Source organism: Leopardus geoffroyi, chromosome C3, assembly GCF_018350155.1.
Source record: "Leopardus geoffroyi isolate Oge1 chromosome C3, O.geoffroyi_Oge1_pat1.0, whole genome shotgun sequence".
Classification (NCBI taxonomy): domain Eukaryota; kingdom Metazoa; phylum Chordata; class Mammalia; order Carnivora; family Felidae; genus Leopardus; species Leopardus geoffroyi.
Window position 1 is genome coordinate 21,608,418 of NC_059338.1, and position 21,212 is coordinate 21,629,629.

The 21,212-nt window shown below is 36.9% G+C and overlaps 1 protein-coding gene across 2 annotated transcripts in view; it reads left to right on the forward strand.

Annotated features, from left to right (window-relative positions):
- Positions 1–21,212, forward strand: part of CDC73 (cell division cycle 73) — a 143,943-nt gene that overhangs the window by 78,159 nt on the left and 44,572 nt on the right. For both annotated transcript variants that reach the window (XM_045456143.1, XM_045456142.1), the window contains exon 11: positions 18,288–18,345. In XM_045456143.1, coding sequence (XP_045312099.1) covers positions 18,288–18,345 — 58 coding nt within the window. The remainder of the gene's footprint in view (positions 1–18,287; positions 18,346–21,212) is intronic.

Consider the following 21,212-nt stretch of genomic DNA (forward strand, 5'->3'; position numbering starts at 1 on the left):
TTTTTTCCAATGTTGGAGAAAAATCTTAATGTTTTGGATCATGTATAATTTCCACCATAGTACTCTGAAAAATGCCATTTGACATAGTTATTTAGAGACCAGTTTTAGTTTTAATTGAGATCAGTCAACAGTTCTGCACAGTAATGTTTGCTTGAGGTTTATATCTTTTGACTTAAAGTCAGTTGAAATCTTTTTCATTATATATAAGATATGGACAAATGGCATATTTTTGGATTTTTTTATTAGTAAGTAGTTTTCTCTTTTTGAAGAAAAATTAACTGTGTTCATTAAGAGTTTATAATTTTCCTTTGAAGTCAATAGATGATTTATGAACCAGTTTTACTTTTCTTTGAACCTACAAAGCAGGAATTAGCCTGATTGTAAATTAGCAATCTCAGAATGACCACAAGTGTCAGTGTTTGCCTGCCTTATTCTTCTTCAGTTTTCACTAACTTGTGCAGCAAATATTCATACTGCCTAAGAATTTCTTTTGACTTGAAAGCAGAGCCAAATTTAAGGGTCACTTTTAGAACTAATTATCAATATCCTTATAGTTTTAATTCATACAAACTGTTAATGATCCTAAGGGAAAAGATAAGCATGAAAATCAGTAGTAGTTTATATTATGCTTGTATATTCTTCAGTTTCTTAGTAGTATAGCTATTTCAGTTAAGTATAAATCAGCTGGCTTCTTACAATTGTTATTTGACGCACGGGAGATGCTCTTGTTTAGAGCTTTGGTTCTCAATGGAGAAATAATACTTCCTAGGTGGTATTCTAGAAATATTTTTGGTTGACAAAATAATTGAAGTGCATTTAGTGAGTGAGGCCAGGGAAAGAGGTCTGTAGTGGGTGGTACAATTTTAAATGAACCTAGAACATAATTGAAATGCAAAGTATATTTTGTAAAGTTTTAACATGCACTGAATTTCCCTAAGTATACAACCACAGTGTATATTGAAGATTGTATTCAACTTTGTTCTGAACTTGGCCATTTTGAAAAATCCTGTTGCCTGTGGCTGTGATGCTTATAGTAGTTGACTTAACCAGTAGAGTATACCAGTTGTGAACATGTGTGATTGTTACATTCACTGTGATTTTTTGAATGGGTACTAGTATTTGATTAATTCATAATGTCTTCTGGTGTAATTTCTGAGATTCACATTGAAATGCTTGTGCTTATCATAAATTTCTTATAAAATTTCATTTTTGTATTAGGATATTGATTTTCATTACATTACATACATAGGTTGCTTATATTGTGCATTTCATTTCAGATTGTTAGAGGGATCAATGTGTAATATTTCTCACACAAAGGAGACATATTGAGTTTGATAGGGGTGTGAAGCTCACTAGGTCAGCATCTTTGAATAAGTTATTTCAAGCATCTTATTCCTTACAACTGAATACATGGATAGTATTTAAAAATTTAAACACTATTAATTCATTACAAAGTATAACAAACAATTTGTAAGTTCAAGTAGATGTAGTATGTTGAAACTTAAAACTGCTTAAACTTCACAAAGAAGCATAATTATTCACATATGAATTATTAGTATCAGAAAATACTTTTTATTTAATAGCTTCAGTAGTTAAGGAAAGAAAGCAAAAAGTTACAAGTAAGTAAATAGAATGTTTTTCCCAAAGGGCTTTTTTGAGAAGAGCTGGGAGCGTAAATATACTTAATTCTAAATTCATGGAGCTCTCTTCAGAGTGATTGTTTATGATCTGATTGGAAATAGGAACTTTAGTATAAAGAAACTTTGCAAAGCAGAAAAGAGGCAGGCAAAGGTTATAGGATTAGGAAGGGGTAATGTTTAACTTTAGGGTTTGATTTTCTTCCCCTTCTTCAGGTTCTTAGAAGATACCTAAAGGATTCACTTATATTCAGTAAATACTTCGAGAATTTTTTATATGCAAGCTACAGGGGGGGATATAAGATATGTCATTAGGTTCCTTTTATTGAAGGAATTGATAGAGCTAATGGATACGTAGATTATTATATAGATAACAAAATAACTGAAAGAAAATATTATATAGTTAAGTTTTTTTCAAAAACCATTTGAAATTGTTTTATGCAATTCATTGTGGCATCCCTCAGTTTCACTCTTTTGATACTTTTGATCTTCCCAGTTGTGGTTGGTTTGCATTACATTTTTATCTTCTTAACTTTTCATGCTTTTCTAGTATTTTTATTCCCTTCAGATAAATAACATGATGTCTCACAAATAATACAGTTGCTGTGTTTTAGTGAACCAAACGTGAAAAATGAAAATTTTTGTTTCTGTTGTACCATCCATTTTTTACCATCTCCCTGATCATTTACTAACATACTGAGTCTCTTTCTTTTCCATATTCTCATAGTTAGCTGACTTTGAATTTTTTCTATATTTTCTCTGTAATTTTTCACAGATTTTATATTTATTAAAATTTCTGGCATTTGTAATGTTGCAGAACATTTCAGTTGACTCTGTGTTGGGAATGTGGGGGTCAAATAGTTAAATATATACACGTCTGTGTTTTATTTTGGCTTCAGTCAGTTTATTGAATTATATTAAATGGTGAAATGTTGAATGGTTTCTTTCAAAGCTTAAAATATTGTTATTTTCTTTTCTACCTCTATTCCCAGTATCTATAATTATGTGATTCTCAAAAAACCAAGTTTAGCTAATTCCAAACATGTACCCTTTGATAGAGGGAGCTGGGCAGGAGAATGTTATGTTTTTATTCACATGGAACAAAAGAAGAGCACATGTTTATGGCTATACCAAGAAGCCCATGTTGAATTATGTCTTTAAACTTAATCATTTAACTGGACATTGAGGTTGTACTGCAGTGTCATAGTTCCTAGTGACAGGGTATTACTTATATTAGAATAATGGAATTTTAGAGCAGAATTAGGCCTTTTTAATCATTAGAAATCTAGTTTCCTCATTTTAGAGGCAAGTTCATGAAGACCCTGAGATGTCATTTTCTCAGAGCTCTCCACTTTAATATGTCATAGCCAGAACTAGAACCTGGGATATAAGATTTCTTTCTTTCTTTTTTTTTTTTTTTTTTTTTTTTAACATTTATTTATTTTTGAGAGAGAGAGAGAGCAGAAGCGAGGGGGTGGGCAGAGAGAGAGGGGGGGACATAGAGTCTGGAGCAGGCGCCAGGCTCTGAGCTGTCAGCACAGAGTCCAACGTGGGGCTTGAACTCACTGAGTGTGAGATCATGACCTGAGCTAAAGTCAGACGCTTTAACCAACTGAACCACCGGGTGCCCCTGGAATATAAGACTTCTAAGTCAAGTTTTTTGCACTGATTTACACTGCCTCTGATTACATCAGTTTTTAGTCCATGGACCCATAAGTTATGCAGATGATCCCTTACCCAGTCCCTCTGCCACTATAAAAACAAGCCCACCAGTTTTAAATGAGAACATTGTGCATTAGACCTTAGTGACACATATAAAAGAATTGCTCATTTGTGCTAGAAAGGTATGTGACCATTATTGATTTTGATATTAAAGGAGATCAGTTCCCATACTTCTGTTTGTTTCTGATTTGCAGTTTTATAATTAAACATTTCATTGACATTTACGTGGATATAAGTTTTTAATCTGTAGATAAATAAATGAAAAAAATTTTGACATTTTCCCATTATATAAGAATGCCCCTTTAAAGATTTTGTGTTTTGTCTCACTCTCTTTTCTTCTCTTTTGATCCAAATTTCAGTTACTGTATTTGTAATAGTCTGGATTCTCCAGAGAAACAACCTATTGGATGGATTAGATGGGTTGGGTGGATGGGTGGATGAATGGATGAGGAGGAATTGACACATGTGGTTGTGGAAACTGAAAAGTCCCAGGATTTGTAGTCAGCAAGCTGGAGACCCAGGAGAGTTGATGGTACAGCTCAAGTCTGAGGCTGAGTCCTGATGTTCCACCTTGACAACAGCCAGGCAGAGAGTGAATTCTTTTTTATTCAGCCTTTTTGTTCTGTTCATTTCTTCAGTGGATTAAATGAGGCCAACCCACATTGGGGAGAACAGTCTGCTTTACTCAGTCTACTGATTCCAGTGTTATTTAATCTTATCCAGAAATATTCTCACAGACACATCCAGAATGATGTTTTAACTAGATTATCTGCACACTCCATTGCCCAGTTGACACATAAAATTAACCTTCACAGTTATCCTCTGAAAGCATTCTAGAGAATGATGAATGGGAAACTGGTATTTAGTTTTTTTTAATCAATGAATATCTTCTTATGTTATTCATTAACACTTGTATTTCAGTTTTGTCTGTGACTATAAAGAAGATGTGTATTCCCAGGTCAAAGTTTTAATTCTATGAGTGGATTTGGATAGGGATAAAATTTTTCTTTTTTCTTCATTGAGATTAAAATATTTACTTTATGCTCCTTTGATTTCACATAGCAGAAACTTGCTCAAGTCAGCCAAAGGAAGAAAAGGAAATACATGATAATGGTATAAGAATATTCTGCAGAACCCAAGACTGAGAAATATAAATTGGCCTTTCTTAAAGAACACAGTGAGAAATTGGAAAACTTTCAGGAATCAAAGAAGCTTTTCTGTTTCTGTGTGGTGCCATATGATTATTTGTCACTTTTTCTGCATCTGCACCCCAGCTTTCTGGTCCTTTGTATACACAGTCCTCCTTAAAACCAGTCTGGCTACAGGCTACAGCTACAGATAACTGTAGCTCACATTGCTGGGCATATCTCAGTATGGATTTCATAATTCCAAAGAAGAGAAGATTTGATAGGGTCACTGTAGTTCATGAGTTTATCCCTTGTGGGTATAGTCCAGCTCTGAAAAGGGGAAATTGGGTGTTGTCTCAGTAGACATCCCTTGAAAAGTCTGCCATCATTGTTAATTGGACTGTGTTTATTTTTATTTAAAAAGTTTTTTCCCCTAATGTTTATTTATTTTTGAGACAGAGAGAGACAGAACATGATCAGGGGAGAGGCAGAGAGAGAGGGAGACACAAAATCCGAAGCAGGCTCCAGGCTCTGAGCTGTCAGCACAGAGCCTGACGTGGAGCTCAAACTCATCAACTGTGAGATCATGACCTGAGTCGAAGTTGGACACTCAGCCGACTGAGCCACTCAAGCGTCCCGACTATGTTTATTTTTAAAGCATATTTTATACTTTTTTAAGAAGACTTTTTTATTGTTGAATTATATATATGTATTTATATAAATATGTGTGTATATATACATATATGTTTATAAATGTTTTAAGGGTACACAGTTCAGTGGCATAAGTATATCCATAATGTTAGGCAACCATCACCACTCTGTGTCTCCAGAACATTTTCATCATCCCTAATTGAAACTCTGTACACATTAAATAATTTCCTGTTGCCCTTTCCTCAGCTCCTGTAGCCACTATTCTGCTTTTTTTTTTTTTTTTTATAATATATGAAATTTATTGTCCAAATTGGTTTCCATAAAACACCCAGTGCTCATCCCAAAAGGTGCCCTCCTCAATACCCATCACCCACCCTCTCCTCCCTCCCACCCCCCATCAACCCTCAGTTTGTTCTCAGTTTTTGACAGTCTCTTATGCTTTGGCTCTCTCCCACTCTAACCTCTTTTTTTTTTTTTTTTTTCCTTTTTTCCTCCCCCTCCCCCACGGGTTCCTGTTACGTTTCTCAGGGTCCACATAAGAGTGAAACCATATGGTATCTGTCTTTCTCTGTATGGCTTATTTCACTTAGCATCACACTCTCCAGTTCCATCCACGTTGCTACAAAAGGCCATATTTCATTTTTTCTCATTGCCACGTAGTACTCCATTGTGTATATAAACCACAATTTCTTTATCCATTCATCAGTTGATGGACATTTAGGCTCTTTCCATAATTTGGCTATTGTTGAGAGTGCTGCTATGAACATTGGGGTACAAGTGCCCCTATGCATCAGTACTCCTGTATCCCTTGGATAAATTCCCAGCAGTGCTATTGCTGGGTCATAGGGTAGGTCTATTTTTAATTTTCTGAGGAACCTCCACACTGTTTTCCAGAGCGGCTGCACCAATTTGCATTCCCACCAACAGTGCAAGAGGGTTCCCGTTTCTCCACATCCTCGCCAGCATCTATAGTCTCCTGATTTGTTCATTTTGGCCACTCTGACTGGCGTGAGGTGATACCTGAGTGTGGTTTTGATTTGTATTTCCCTGATAAGGAGCGACGCTGAACATCTTTTCATGTGCCTGTTGGCCATCCGGATGTCTTCTTTAGAGAAGTGTCTATTCATGTTTTCTGCCCATTTCTTCACTGGGTTATTTGTTTTTCGGGTGTGGAGTTTGGTGAGCTCTTTATAGATTCTGGATACTAGCCCTTTGTCCGATATGTCATTTGCAAATATCTTTTCCCATTCCGTTGGTTGCCTTTTAGTTTTGTTGGTTGTTTCCTTTGCTGTGCAGAAGCTTTTTATCTTCATAAGGTCCCAGTAATTCACTTTTGCTTTTAATTCCCTTGCCTTTGGGGATGTGTCGAGTAAGAGATTGCTACGGCTGAGGTCAGAGAGGTCTTTTCCTGCTTTCTCCTCTAAGGTTTTGATGGTTTCCTGTCTCACATTCAGGTCCTTTATCCATTTTGAGTTTATTTTTGTGAATGGTGTGAGAAAGTGGTCTAGTTTCAACCTTCTGCATGTTGCTGTCCAGTTCTCCCAGCACCATTTGTTAAAGGGGCTGTCTTTTTTCCATTGGATGTTCTTTCCTGCTTTGTCAAAGATGAGTTGACCATACGTTTGTGGGTCTAGTTCTGGGGTTTCTATTCTATTCCATTGGTCTATGTGTCTGTTTTTGTGCCAATACCATGCTGTCTTGATGATGACAGCTTTGTAGTAGAGGCTAAAGTCTGGGATTGTGATGCCTCCTGCTTTGGTCTTCTTCTTCAAAATTCCTTTGGCTATTCGGGGCCTTTTGTGGTTCCATATGAATTTTAGGATTGCTTGTTCTAGTTTCGAGAAGAATGCTGGTGCAATTTTGATTGGGATTGCATTGAATGTGTAGATAGCTTTGGGTAGTATTGACATTTTGACAATATTTATTTTTCCAATCCATGAGCAGGGAATGTCTTTCCATTTCTTTAAATCTTCTTCAATTTCCTTTGTAAGCTTTCTATAGTTTTCAGCATACAGATCCTTTACATCTTTGGTTAGATTTATTCCTAGGTATTTTATGCTTCTTGGTGCAATTGTGAATGGGATCAGTTTCTTTATTTGTCTTTCTGTTGCTTCATTGTTAGTGTATAAGAATGCAACTGATTTCTGTACATTGATTTTGTATCCTGCAACTTTGCTGAATTCATGTATCAATTCTAGCAGACTTTTGGTGGAGTCTATCGGATTTTCCATGTATAATATCATGTCATCTGCAAAGAGCGAAAGCTTGACTTCATCTTTGCCAATTTTGATGCCTTTGATTTCCTTTTGTTGTCTGATTGCTGATGCTAGAACTTCCAGCACTATGTTAAACAACAGCGGTGAGAGTGGGCATCCCTGTCGTGTTCCTGATCTCAGGGAAAAAGCTCTCAGTTTTTCCCCGTTGAGGATGATGTTAGCTGTGGGCTTTTCATAAATGGCTTTTATGATCTTTAAGTATGTTCCTTCTATCCCCACTTTCTCAAGGGTTTTTATTAAGAAAGGGTGCTGGATTTTGTCAAAGGCCTTTTCTGCATCGATTGACAGGATCATATGGTTCTTCTCTTTTTTTTTGTTAATGTGATGTATCACGTTGATTGATTTGCGAATGTTGAACCAGCCCTGCATCCCAGGAATGAATCCCACTTGATCATGGTGAATAATTCTTTTTATATGCCGTTGAATTCGATTTGCTAGTATCTTATTGAGAATTTTTGCATCCGTATTCATCAGGGATATTGGCCTGTAGTTCTCTTTTTTTACTGGGTCTCTATCTGGTTTAGGAATCAAAGTAATACTGGCTTCATAGAATGAGTCTGGAAGTTTTCCTTCCCTTTCTATTTCTTGGAATAGCTTGAGAAGGATAGGTATTATCTCTGCTTTAAACGTCTGGTAGAACTCCCCTGGGAAGCCATCTGGTCCTGGACTCTTATTTGTTGGGAGATTTTTAATAACCGATTCAATTTCTTCGCTGGTTATGGGTCTGTTCAAGCTTTCTATTTCCTCCTGGTTGAGTTTTGGAAGAGTGTGGGTGTTCAGGAATTTGTCCATTTCTTCCAGGTTGTCCAATTTGTTGGCATATAATTTTTCATAGTATTCCCTGATAATTGTTTGTATCTCTGAGGGATTGGTTGTAATAATTCCATTTTCATTCATGATTTTATCTATTTGGGTCATCTCCCTTTTCTTTTTGAGAAGCCTGGCTAGAGGTTTGTCAATTTTGTTTATTTTTTCAAAAAACCAACTCTTGGTTTCGTTGATCTGCTCTACAGTTTTTTTAGACTCTATATTGTTTATTTCTGCTCTGATCTTTATTATTTCTCTTCTTCTGCTGGGTTTAGGCTGCCTTTGCTGTTCTGCTTCCATTTCCTTTAGGTGTGCTGTTAGATTTTGTATTTGGGATTTTTCTTGTTTCTTGAGATAGGCCTGGATTGCAATGTATTTTCCTCTCAGGACTGCCTTCGCTGCGTCCCAAAGCGTTTGGATTGTTGTATTTTCATTTTCGTTTGTTTCCATATATTTTTTTATTTCTTCTCTAATTGCCTGGTTGACCCACTCATTCATTAGTAGGGTGCTCTTTAACCTCCATGCTTTTGGAGGTTTTCCAGACTTTTTTCTGTGGTTGATTTCAAGCTTCATAGCATTGTGGTCTGAAAGTATGCATGGTATAATTTCAATTCTGGTAAACTTATGGAGGGCTGTTTTGTGACCCAGTATATGATCTATCTTGGAGAATGTTCCATGTGCACTCGAGAAGAAAGTATATTCTGTTGCTTTGGGATGCAGAGTTCTAAATATATCTGTCAAGTCCATCTGATCCAATGTCTCATTCAGGGCCCTTGTTTCTTTATTGACCGTGTGTCTAGATGATCTATCCATTTCTGTAAGTGGGGTGTTAAAGTCCCCTGCAATGACCACATTCTTATCAATAAGGTTGCTTATGTTTATGAGTAGTTGTTTTATATATTTGGGGGCTCCGGTATTCGGCGCATAGACATTTATAATTGTTAGCTCTTCCTGATGGATAGACCCTGTAACTATTATATAATGTCCTTCTTCATCTCTTGTTACAGCCTTTAATTTAAAGTCTAGTTTGTCTGATATAAGTATGGCTACTCCAGCTTTCTTTTGGCTTCCAGTAGCATGATAAATAGTTCTCCATCCCCTCACTCTCAATCTAAAGGTGTCCTCAGGTCTAAAATGAGTCTCTTGTAGACAGCAAATAGATGGGTCTTGTTTTTTTATCCATTCTGATACCCTATGTCTTTTGGTTGGCGCATTTAATCCATTTACATTCAGTGTTATTATAGAAAGATATGGGTTTAGAGTCATTGTGATGTCTGTATGTTTCATGCTTGTAGTGTTGTCTCTGGTACTTTGTCTCACAGGGTCCCCCTTAGGATCTCTTGTAGGGCTGGTTTAGTGGTGACAAATTCCTTCAGTTTTTGTTTGTTTGGGAAGACCTTTATCTCTCCTTCTATTCTAAATGACAGACTTGCTGGATAAAGGATTCTCGGCTGCATATTTTTTCTGTCTAGCACCCTGAAAATCTCGTGCCAATTCTTTCTGGCCTGCCACGTTTCAAAAGAGAGATCAGTCACGAGTCTTATAGGTCTCCCTTTATATGTGAGGGCACGTTTACCCCTTGCTGCTTTCAGAATTTTCTCTTTATCCTTGTATTTTGCCAGTTTCACTATGATATGTCGTGCAGAAGATCGATTCAGGTTCCGTCTGAAGGGAGTTCTCTGTGCCTCTTGGATTTCAATGGCTTTTTCCTTCCCCAGTTCAGGGAAGTTCTCAGCTATTATTTCTTCAAGTACCCCTTCAGCACCTTTCCCTCTCTCTTCCTCCTCTGGGATACCAATTATGCGTATATTATTTCTTTTTAGTGTATCACTTAGTTCTCTAATTTTCCCCTCATACTCCTGGATTTTTTTATCTCTCTTTCTCTCAGCTTCCTCTTTTTCCATAACTTTATCTCTAGTTCACCTATTCTCTCCTCTGCCTCTTCAATCCGAGCTGTGGTGGTCTCCATTTTGTTTTGCATTTCATTTAAAGCGTTTTTCAGCTCCTCATGACTGTTCCTTAGTCCCTTGATCTCTGTAGCAAGGGATTCTCTGCTGTCCTGTATACTGTTTTCAAGCCCGGCGATTAATTTTATGACTATTATTCTAAATTCACTTTCTGTTATATTATTTAAATCCTTTTTGATCAGCTCATTAGCTGTTGTTATTTCCTGGAGATTCTTCTGAGGGGAATTCTTCCGCTTGGTCATTTTGGATAGTCCCTGGCGTGGTAAGGACCTGCAGGGCACTTCCCCTGTGCCGTGGTGTATAACTGGAGTTGGTGGGCGGGGCCGCAGTCAGACCTGATGTCTGCCTCCAGCCCACCGCTGGGGCCACAGTCAGACTGGTGTGTGCCTTCTCTTCCCCTCTCCTAGGGGCGGGATTCACTGTGGGGTGGCGTGGCCCGTCTGGGCTACTTGCACACTGCCAGGCTTGTGATGCTGGGGATCTGGCGTATTAGCTGGGGTGGGTAGGCAAGGTGCACAGGGGCAGGAGGGGCAGGCTTAGCTCGCTTCTCCTTAGGTGATCCACTTCAGGAGGGGCCCTGTGGCAGCGGGAGGGAGTCAGATCCGCTGCCGGAGGTTTGGCTCCGCAGAAGCACAGAGTTGGGTGTTTGCGCGGAGCGAGGAAGTTCCCTGGCAGGAACTGGTTCTCTTTGGGATTTTGGCTGGGGGATGGGCGGGGGAGATGGCGCTGGCGAGCGCCTTTGTTCCCCACCAAACTGAGCTCTGTCGTCCGGGGGCTCAGCAGCTCTCCCTCCCTTTGTCCTCCAGCCTTCCCGCTTTCTGAGCAGAGCTGTTAACTTATGACCTCCCAGACGCTAAGTCGCGCTTGCTGTCGGAACACAGTCCGTCAGGCCCCTCCGCTTTTGCAGGCCAGACTCCGGGGCTCTGCTTGGCCGGCGAGCCGCCCCTCCGCCCCGGCTCCCTCCCGCCAGTCCGTGGAGCGCGCACCGCCTCGCCGCCCTTCCTACCCTCTTCCGTGGGCCTCTCGTCTGCGCTTGGCTCCGGTGACTCCGTTCTGCTAATCCTCTGGCGGTTTTCTGGGTTATTTAGGCAGGTGTAGGTGGAATCTAATTGATCAGCAGGACGCGCGGTGAGCCCAGCGTCCTCCTACGCCGCCATCTTCCTTCACCAAGTCACTATTCTGCTTTTTATTTCTGTGAATTTAACTCTTCTAGGTACTTCATGTAATTGCAGTCATACAGTATTTGTCTTTTTGTGTGTAGCTTACTTCATTTAGCGTAGTATTTTTAAGATTCATCCATGTTATAGCATGTATCAACTTCATTCTGTTTTTAAGGCTGATTTTTATTCCATTGTACATGTAAACTGTAGTTTGTTTATCCATTCATTTGTCAGTGGATATTTGGGTTTTCACCCTTTGGCTATTGTGAATAATGTTGTTATGAACATCAGTATACAAATACCTGTGCAAGTCTCTGATTTGAATTCTTTTTTTTTTTTTTTTTTTTAATTTTTTTTTTTCAACGTTTATTTATTTTTGGGACAGAGAGAGACAGAGCATGAACGGGGGAGGGGCAGAGAGAGAGGGAGACACAGAATCGGAAACAGGCTCCAGGCTCTGAGCCATCAGCCCAGAGCCTTGACGCGGGGCTCGAACTCACAGACCGCAAGATCGTGACCTGGCTGAAGTCGGACGCTTAACCGACTGCGCCACCCAGGCGCCCCTGATTTGAATTCTTTAGGTTCTGTACCAAGAGTTGGAGTTGCTGGATCACATGGTGATTCTATGTTTAATTTTTTGAGGTTCCATCGTACTGTTTTCCACAGCAGCTGCTTATTTTACATTCCTACCAGCCATGCACAAGGGTTCTAATTTCTCCACATCCTTATCAGTTTGTTTTTTTGTGTGTGCTTGTTTGACATTAGCTGTCCTAACAGGTAGAAGTGGTACCTCATTGTGGTTTTCATGTACATTTCCTGAATGATTAGTGATATTTGAGCATATTTTCATGTGCTTACTGAGAATTGTCACTTTCTCTGGGGAGATATCTATTCAAGTTTTTTTGCCCATTTTTGAATTGGAATGTTTGTCTTGTGGTTTTGAGTTGTAGGAGTTCTTTATATATTTTGGATATTGGCCCCTTATCAGATAATGATTTGCAAATATTTTCTCCCATTTTGTGGGTTGATTTCTCACTGTGCTGATAGCACCCTTTGATACAGTCCGATTTTGATGAAGTCCACTTAATCTGTTTTTTTTCTTTCTTTGTTACCTGTACTTTCTTGTATCATAGCCACAAAATCAAGGCCAAATTTAATCTCATGAAACTTTTACTGTGTATTTTTCCTAAGAGTTTTACAGTTTTAGCTCTTGAATTTACACCTTTTGATCTATTTTGAATTAATTTTTGCCTATATTGTAAGATAATGATTCAACTTGGTTTTTTTTGCAGGTGGATATCCAGTTTTCCCAGTACCATTTGTTGAAAAGACTTTCCTTCCCCATTGCATGTTCTTGTACCTTTGTCAAAAATCAGTTGACCATATATGTTGAGAGTTTTCTGTATTTTCCATTGGTCTATATGTCTGTCTTTATGCCCATACTACACTGTTTTGATTACTGTAGCTTTGAGTAAGTTTTGGAATCTGGAAGAGTATGTGAGTCCTCCAACTTTATTCTTCTTTTTTTTTAAGATTAGTTTGGGGTCCCTTGAGATTCCATATGAAATCTAGCATGGATTTTTCTTTCTGCAAAAATACCATTGGGATTTTGGTAGGGATTGCATTGAATCTGTAGATTGCATTGAATCTGTAGAATTGAAATCTTAACATTATTAATTCTTCAGTCTATGAACATAGATCTCTTTCCACTTATTTATGGCTTTAATTTCCTAACAGTAATATTTTATAGCTTTCAGACTTTAATTCTTTTGCTTCCTAGATTAAATTTATTTCTAAATATTTTATTCTTTTTAATGCTATTAAACACGGAATTGTTTCATAATTCCTTTTACAGATTGTTTGTTGTTAGTGTATAGACATGCAGCTGATTTTTATGTTTTGTTTTGTATCCTGCAGTTTTGTTGAATTCATTTATTAGTTGTAACAGGTTTTGTGGAATATTTAGGTTTTCTACATACAAATCTTGTCATCTGCAAAAAGATAAGTTTATCACTTCCTTTTGAATTTGGATGCCTTTTACTCCCTTCTTCCTCCCTCCTTTCCTTCCTTCCTTCCTTCCTTCTTTCCTTCCTTCCTTCCTTCTTTCCTTCCTTTCTTCCTTCCTTCCTTCCTTCCTTCCTTCCTTCCTTCCTTCCTTCCTTCCTTCCTTCCTTCATCTTAATTGCTCTGGCTAGAATTTCAGATGCTATGTTGAATAGAAATGGTCAAAGTGGACATATTGTTCCTGATCTTAAGGGAAAAGGTGTCCATCTTTCACCACTGACTATGATGTTAGGTGCTTGGATGTTTCATGCTTAAGTTTTTATTATATTGAAGTTTACTTTCTCTCCTAGTTTGTTAAGGTGGGTATATTGTTTTTAAATCATGAAAGGGTATTAAATTGTCAAATGCTCTTTCTGCATCAGTTGAAGTGATCATGTATTTTCCCTTCATTCTGTTAATGTGATATATTGTATCTGTTGAGTTTCATGTTGAACCATCCTTGCATTCCAGGAATCTGTGCCACTTGGTCATGGTATATAATCTTTTTAATATGCTAATGAATTTAGTATGCTGCTGAATTTGGTTTGCCACTTCTTTTCTTATAAAGAATGTTTCTTTATGGAAAGAAGTTGGTTTAATAATTATTAGTTGCTCTTTATTTTGGGAACTGAGCTGAACATACACATATAGATATATACACATACACATTAATAGAAAATACACATATATATTACAAATAAGTAAATGTATATGTAATTATATTTATAATTTTTGAACTTTCATTCCTTCACTGGTCTCTTCCATTAGATTGCAAAACTTCATGAAGGCAGGAAGAAATACTTGCTTTTGTTTATACTGATGCATTCCCAGTTTTTTATTTGGTACTCAGTGCTCTTGATAAATGTGTATGGAATGACAATGTGTATGGAATGAATAAACAACAATTAATGTTGTTTAATTCTCTCAATAATCCTTTATGATATTTCTACCACTTTTATTTAACAGATTAAAACAGTTTAATAGTTGTGAGTCAGTAGTTCTAAGGCAAATGGAATTGTTTTAATTAGTTGATGTATAGTTTTAAGGATGTACCATGCACCAGGCAACCTGGAATAGGCATTGGAGGCATAATAGACAGTCCCTGACCTAAGATAGCTTACATTCTGGTTGAGAGAAATAGACAAGTAAGTAAAGAATTCTAGAGCAAAATGAAGAATTGATAATAGGTATCAAATCTATATGTTTTATAGATATAATATATTTTAGGAATGTGTTTTCTATTTTCCACGTTGGCATACATTGTATGCATATACTTCTGGGTTATAGTAGGATTTAGAAAGAGAATTGTGCTTATAATTTGTGTTTTGTTCTTGAAATCTTTTATGTTTTCAGCCTCATTGTCATTTGTCTATAGAGATACAGTTTTCTTTTTGTACATAGCTTTTCCAAAATACTTTTTTTTAAAGGACTCACTCAGTGTACTTTTGCCATCATAAATACAGTAGTCAGGAGGGTAGATTATAAACTTGTAGAGTCTGCGTATATATTCTGTGTGTATTCTTCGTTTAGAATTTCAGTATTTCATGAAGTTGCATGTAAATAGCATTTTCCCAAATTGAGTAAATATAATGTATTCTTTTTCATACTGACAATTGTTACACATATTTTTCTTATGATAGTACATACTATATTATTTCCTACTTGTTTAAGCAGCAACCAATATTCTGTCTCCCAGTAACGGAAGATTTTTAGATTTTTCTCACTTGCTAAAATAAGGCAAGTAAGGATTATAAACAGTATACTCTGTTTTGTTGTGTTTTGCAAAAATGATTCTATCACTTCTCTGTCACCTCACTCCATTCTTTATCAGTTATTTCTTTTCTGGAATGCCTCAAGTCTGAGTAGAAATTGTAATGGTTCTGACTTTTCAAGAGAAAGCAAGTTTTCCTCTCCAGTTAGCGTAATTTGTCAGCTCTTTTAGTTGTTTTTTTTTTTTTTTTGCTGATACTTTATTTTCCCAGATGGGTATTATTTTTTCCCCCAATCCAAATATCTTTAAAAATGTAGAAGTGTCAGTCTCTTGCATAGTACTGCCAAATTATTATTCCTGTTTCTTAATGTATGCCAGATATACCACTTTGTAGTCTTTGGAAAACTTCACCTCTGTCTCTTCATCTTTAGAGTAAAGGGTTGTGGTTTTTATATGGTTTATGAGGTTCTTAATGCAATGAGTTCTATAATTTTATTTCAAAAGAGTGCAGATCAGAGTGGAATGAACTTTTAGCTCTTAGTGTTGGCTAGGGAGCCCTAAAACAGCCATAAACTAATGACATGATTAGCAAAGATTTCTTCCCTCTTTTCTTTCATGGAGCCCATAGTCTCCTATTTAGTGGGTTTATAGCTGTGTATACACAGTGGGTGTGAGAGAGAAAATGTGTGAATGTGTGCTTGCACTTACGCTTACACTTATTTGTGTTTACTAACTCCAAAATTAAGCAGTGTTATAATGATTTTGGCAACTCAAAATTTTCAGTACATCTGAGAAGACAAAATTGGATAAAACTCTTTTCAGTTGCAACTAACAAACTGCTCAACTAACTGAGGTAAGATGTGTGTAGAATTGCACAGAGTGGTGAGATGAAGAATTGTAAAGGTTCACATAATCGAGAAGAGGTAGGGGGAGAATAGGCCTTGCAGGCTATTTTAACTAGATAGGTTTTATAAGGGATGTCATATTCCACTTTTTTTTTTTTTTTTTTTTTTTGCATACTAGTGTCATTCTGTCCCTCATAGATGGGTGTTCCCCCATGAGTCAAAAGGTAGGATCATCTGTAATTTTTAGTTTACTGCCTTGTAGCCTTGTGTACAACTAGAGGTATAACTTGCTAGTTCTAATTTGTAAAACAGATCCTGAGGGAGAACTCTTGATTGACTTGGCATAGGACATATGCCTCCCCCAGTAACCTAAAAGGCTTATTGCCAAAAAGGAGTAATTTGGAGAAGGAGAAGGTCATCAAACAATGATAGCTTACTTTGCAAACAGAAAATACCCATTTTTGTCATTTAAAGGGGTCCCAGTTTTAAGTTTCCTCAAAAGTAGATAAAAATACTTAGGGGTTATGATTTGTAATGGATAATACTTTTTTTCCCATAGTACTCATATCTGCTTGTACTTTTTGCTGACCCATGTTATAATAGCCATAGCTGGTCATATAGTATAAGTATATTTTAGTAGTCAGCTGAATTAGTTTTGGTTTGGATAGTTCTCAGTTTGCACCTAGTGCTGTGTTCTAGTGATTCTGAACTTCATCTACTCTGTTCAAAAAAAAGAGAGCTTTGATTTGGATCCAGCCAGCCTTATAGTCAAATGTAGACAGAAAGATGTCTGCATATGTGTGTGCTCATTATCTTTCTTCCCGTCTCATTTATTTTTTCTGTTTCTGTGGGTATTCAAACCTCACTCCATGAATCAGCATTTTCATATAAGGGTTTCTAAGTAATATGGATAACATTTATTTTACTTTCATGTTATTATATAATATCTAGTTTATTCCTCTTTATGCAGGAACAATGGTATGGAAAGCTAAAATCTCTTTAATTGATTTAGTTTATTAAAAAAAAAAACCCTGTGATAATAGTCTACCATTCCAAATGATTTTACTATGTAAATTCTTTAAGTTTTGAAGAGAATGTATTATGGTTAAAATTAATATTAGGAGCATTTCTTTAGAAATACTTCTGTGATTCTAAAACTGCTTTCTATTATGGATTTATGTAAATTCCCTGCTAGTTACCAAATTTCATTCGGTTTGAGTACAACTAGAGTAAGATTTCCATAAATTACTAGTTGTTTTGAAATTTACATTTGTAGCTTTCTATTAAAAATGTTATAGGGGCACTTGGGTGGCTCCGTCGTTTAAGTGTCCAACTTCGGCTCACGTCATGATCTCACAGTTCGTGGGTTCGAGCCCTGTGTCAGTCTTTATGCTGACAGCTCAGAGCCTGGAGCCTGCTTTGGATTCTGTGTCTCCCTCTCTCGGCCTCTCCTCGCTCGACTCTATCTCTCTCAAAAATAAGTAAACATTAAAAAAATTTTTTTTTAAATGTTACAACGAAGGGTTGGCTGGGTGGCTCATTTGGTTAAGCGTCCAACTCTTGATCTCAGCTCAGATCTTCATCTCAGGGTTGTGAGTTTGGGCCCCATGTTGTGATCTGCACTGAGCGTGAAGCTTACTTAAGAAAGAGAGAGAGAAAAGGAAAAAAATGTTATAATGAAAAGTTTGGTGTGAATATGATTGAAACTGTAAAGATAGTAAACTGTACAGTATAGATAGCTTTTTAAGATCTTAAACATTTCAGAGGCATTTGTTCCTGAGTATATAAACATAACAGATCTTAAATGTAACAAATCTCATCTTTATAAATGTGATTGTTTTCCCTGAATATTTTAAAGGCATTTAATTTGAAATGTTTGTGGGTTTTTTTAATGTGTTCCAAAGTAACATTACGTACATCTTTCTAGTGTGAGATTATGTGTCATTTATTTGTTTTGAAATTGTTCAATGGAAAAAAGATTGACTTGATTTTAAAATGGATAATGATACTTCTGAGAATATTAAAATTGTCAACAATTAAGCAAATCATTGAATATTAGAAAAATATTACATGCTTATGGTAACTACTGTGTGGTAATGAACAGTTTAAATTTATTTTCTACCAAGATTCCTATTACTGCTTCAAGACCAATAACATAAAAGATAAATGAGGGGTTTTCTTTGGTTTTGTTTTGTTTTTTAATGCTTGGGATCATAGCATGGTCAGTAGAGGGGCTGACTGAATGAGAGCTAAATATGGAATTTCTTTGCAGTAATTAAATGAAAGTGTTTATTATGTAAAGGAACTCTGGCATCATGTGTCAATTTTTATTCTTTTAAAGGAGGGTGCATCAGCCCGTAAGACCCAGACTCCTGCAGCACAGCCAGTACCAAGACCAGGTAAGAATATAAAACTTTGGCTTTGTTTTCTTTTTTTGTTGTTTGTTTGTTTTTTAATGATGACAGTGAAATTTTTTGATATGTATAATGCTGTGCCGGAATTGAATTTTTAATTAAAGTGTTTATAAAGTAAGAACATTTATTTGAAAACAATAGGTATAGTTGAAGAGATAAAGAAAAGTTTTTTTAAAATGTTTTTAAATTCTTAGAAAAATATTGTTTGTTTGTTTTTTTAAGTTTGAGAGAGCGTGAGTGGGAGAGGGGCAGAGAGAGAATCCCAAGCAGGCTGTGCACCCTGATGCACAGCTCGAATCCATGTACCATGAGATCATGACCTGAGCTGAAATCAAGAGTCGATTGCTTAACTGACTGAGCCACCCAGGAGTCCCTTTAAGAAGCTATCTAGGGGCGCCTGGGTGGCGCAGTCGGTTAAGCGTCCGACTTCAGCCAGGTCACGATCTCGCGGTCCGTGAGTTCAAGCCCCGCGTCGGGCTCTGGGCTGATGGCTCAGAGCCTGGAGCCTGTTTCCGATTCTGTGTCTCCCTCTCTCTCTGCCCCTCCCCCGTTCATGCTCTGTCTCTCTGTGTCCCAAAAATAAATAAACGTTGAAAAAAAAAATTTTTTTTTTAAATAAAAAAAAAAAATAAAAAAAAATAAAAAGCTATCTATATGTACCCATCCCCTCACCAATTCCTTGTTTGAGTTCCCTGAGAGTACATGTGGATGTGATTTTTCGGCCCCCCGTTAGAAGCACAGCACCGTAATTTTAATAGACTCTTCTGTAGCTTTGATTCTTGGACTATCAGATGTCTGTGTTATTGATCATATAAGTTTCTGTAACCAGGTTTTGTAAGGTAAACAAAGGCATTATTGAAGTTATGTTAGAAATATTTTTCTTCCCTCTTCCTAGTTCCTGAAAAGATTGATGTTTATAAATGCGTGTAGATACCAACATTATATCCATTTTAGGTGCTTTGGGCTTGACTTTGGTGTGTGCTTTATTTTTATATTTAGCGTAATTACAGTGTTAGGCTATACCACATGTCTTTTTTTACTTCATTAGTGCTGTTGAAAATGCTGTGAAAAAAATTAAAAGGATCAGAAAGGCACAGGCAAGAATTTAGGCAATGTTCCTCTTAAATTTGGCAGTATCAGTAGTGTGGATTTGGATGTGTTTTTATTCATAGTACATTTACAAGCTAACCCTAAAATTATGTAGGTTATATATACTAAATATTTCTGGAAACACTTTAGAAGTATGGTGTGAAGATTATATGTGGCTCATGTTGGAATAATTTTGTAGGCTGTCTCACTGTGTCCTGGATCTGTACATTTGGATCTTGACACGACTAATATTTGCTTTTTTTTTTTTTTTTTTTTTTTTAATGACAGTGAGTTTGTTTGAAATCTTTCTCATTCCTGTTTTTGAGAAGGAGTAGGGAAGAAGAATGTTCCATTAGTCACGTGTTGAATTTGGAGAACATTGGATATATTTATTTCAGATGACAGGACTGTCAGACTGTTTTTAAGTCGAGAGGACCATAGAGGTGCCTGGGTGGCTCAGTTGGTTAAGCATCGGACATTGGCTCAGGTCATGATCTCACAGTTCATGGGTTCAAGCCCCACGTTGGGCTGTGTGCTGACAGCTCTGAGCCTGGAGCCTGCTTTGGATTCTGGGTCTCCCTCTTTTATCTCTGCCCCTCCCCTGCTCATGTGTGTCTGCTCTCTCTCTCTTTCTCTCTCTCAAAAATAAATAAACAATAAAAAACTAATAGTAAGTAGAGAACCTTACCAAAAGCCATTATAAGAGTGTAAGGAAGCGGGGTAACTGGGTGGCTCAGTCAGTTAAGTGTCTGACTTTGGCTCAGGTCATGATCTAGCGGTTGATGGGTTTGAGCCCTGCATCAGTCTATGTGTTGACACCTCAGAGCCTGGAGCCTGCTTTGGATTCTGCGTCTCCCTCTCTGCCCCTTTCCTGCTTGCACTCTTTCTCTCTCTCAAAAATGAATAAACATTAAACAAAAAATTTAAAGAGTATAAGGAAGAGCAATTAAATTCAATAAATATTAGTCGAATGCCTTCCATGTACTCAGTGCCAGAAACCAGGAAAAGCTAAGAAGGATCTCTCTTTAGGAAGGAAGAAAGTGAAGGAACTGAGTTGGGCCCAAAAAATATAACATCTGAAGTAGAAAGATATTGTAGAGGTAGTTGAATGATTGATACAGAATTGTTTTTCTTTGGAAAGGAGGGATGGGAGGTTATAGTTGGTCATTCTAAAGAAGATTGCCTTAGAAATTCAGAAAGAGTTTAAGAGAGTAAATACCACCACCTAAGTGAGGATTTTAACCCAGTTTTGTGTTGTGTAATGTAAAATTGTCTCTCATTTCTCTAAATCATTGTCTCAAAATCATTTGGCAGACAAAGGAAAGGGGTAGGGAGAGGCACTAATACCTAAATCAGGGTGTTCAAATATATCATGTGATAAAATGAAGTTAAGGGAGCTGGATTCTACAAGCCAGTTTTGTGACCTTGGGGAAGATCATATGTAAATAAAGGAGCTCTGAGTCTTTTCAACTCTTAATATTCTAACATTCTTTTTCAGTTGTTCTACCGAGGTGCACTGGCAATTAAACTGATTGAAATTAATGTGAACTAATGTCTCATAACAGATATTCTGCTGCTCATCCATGTGAGGTCTTCTCTTACTGCTTGACTCCCATCGGTTCTCAGTCCCTACACACCATTTTATTTTTATTTTATTTTATTTTATTTTATTTTATTTTATTTTATTTTTGAAAAGTTTATTTTTTTAAATTTATTTATTTTGTTAATGTTTATTTTTTGAGAGAGAGAGAGACAGAGTGCTA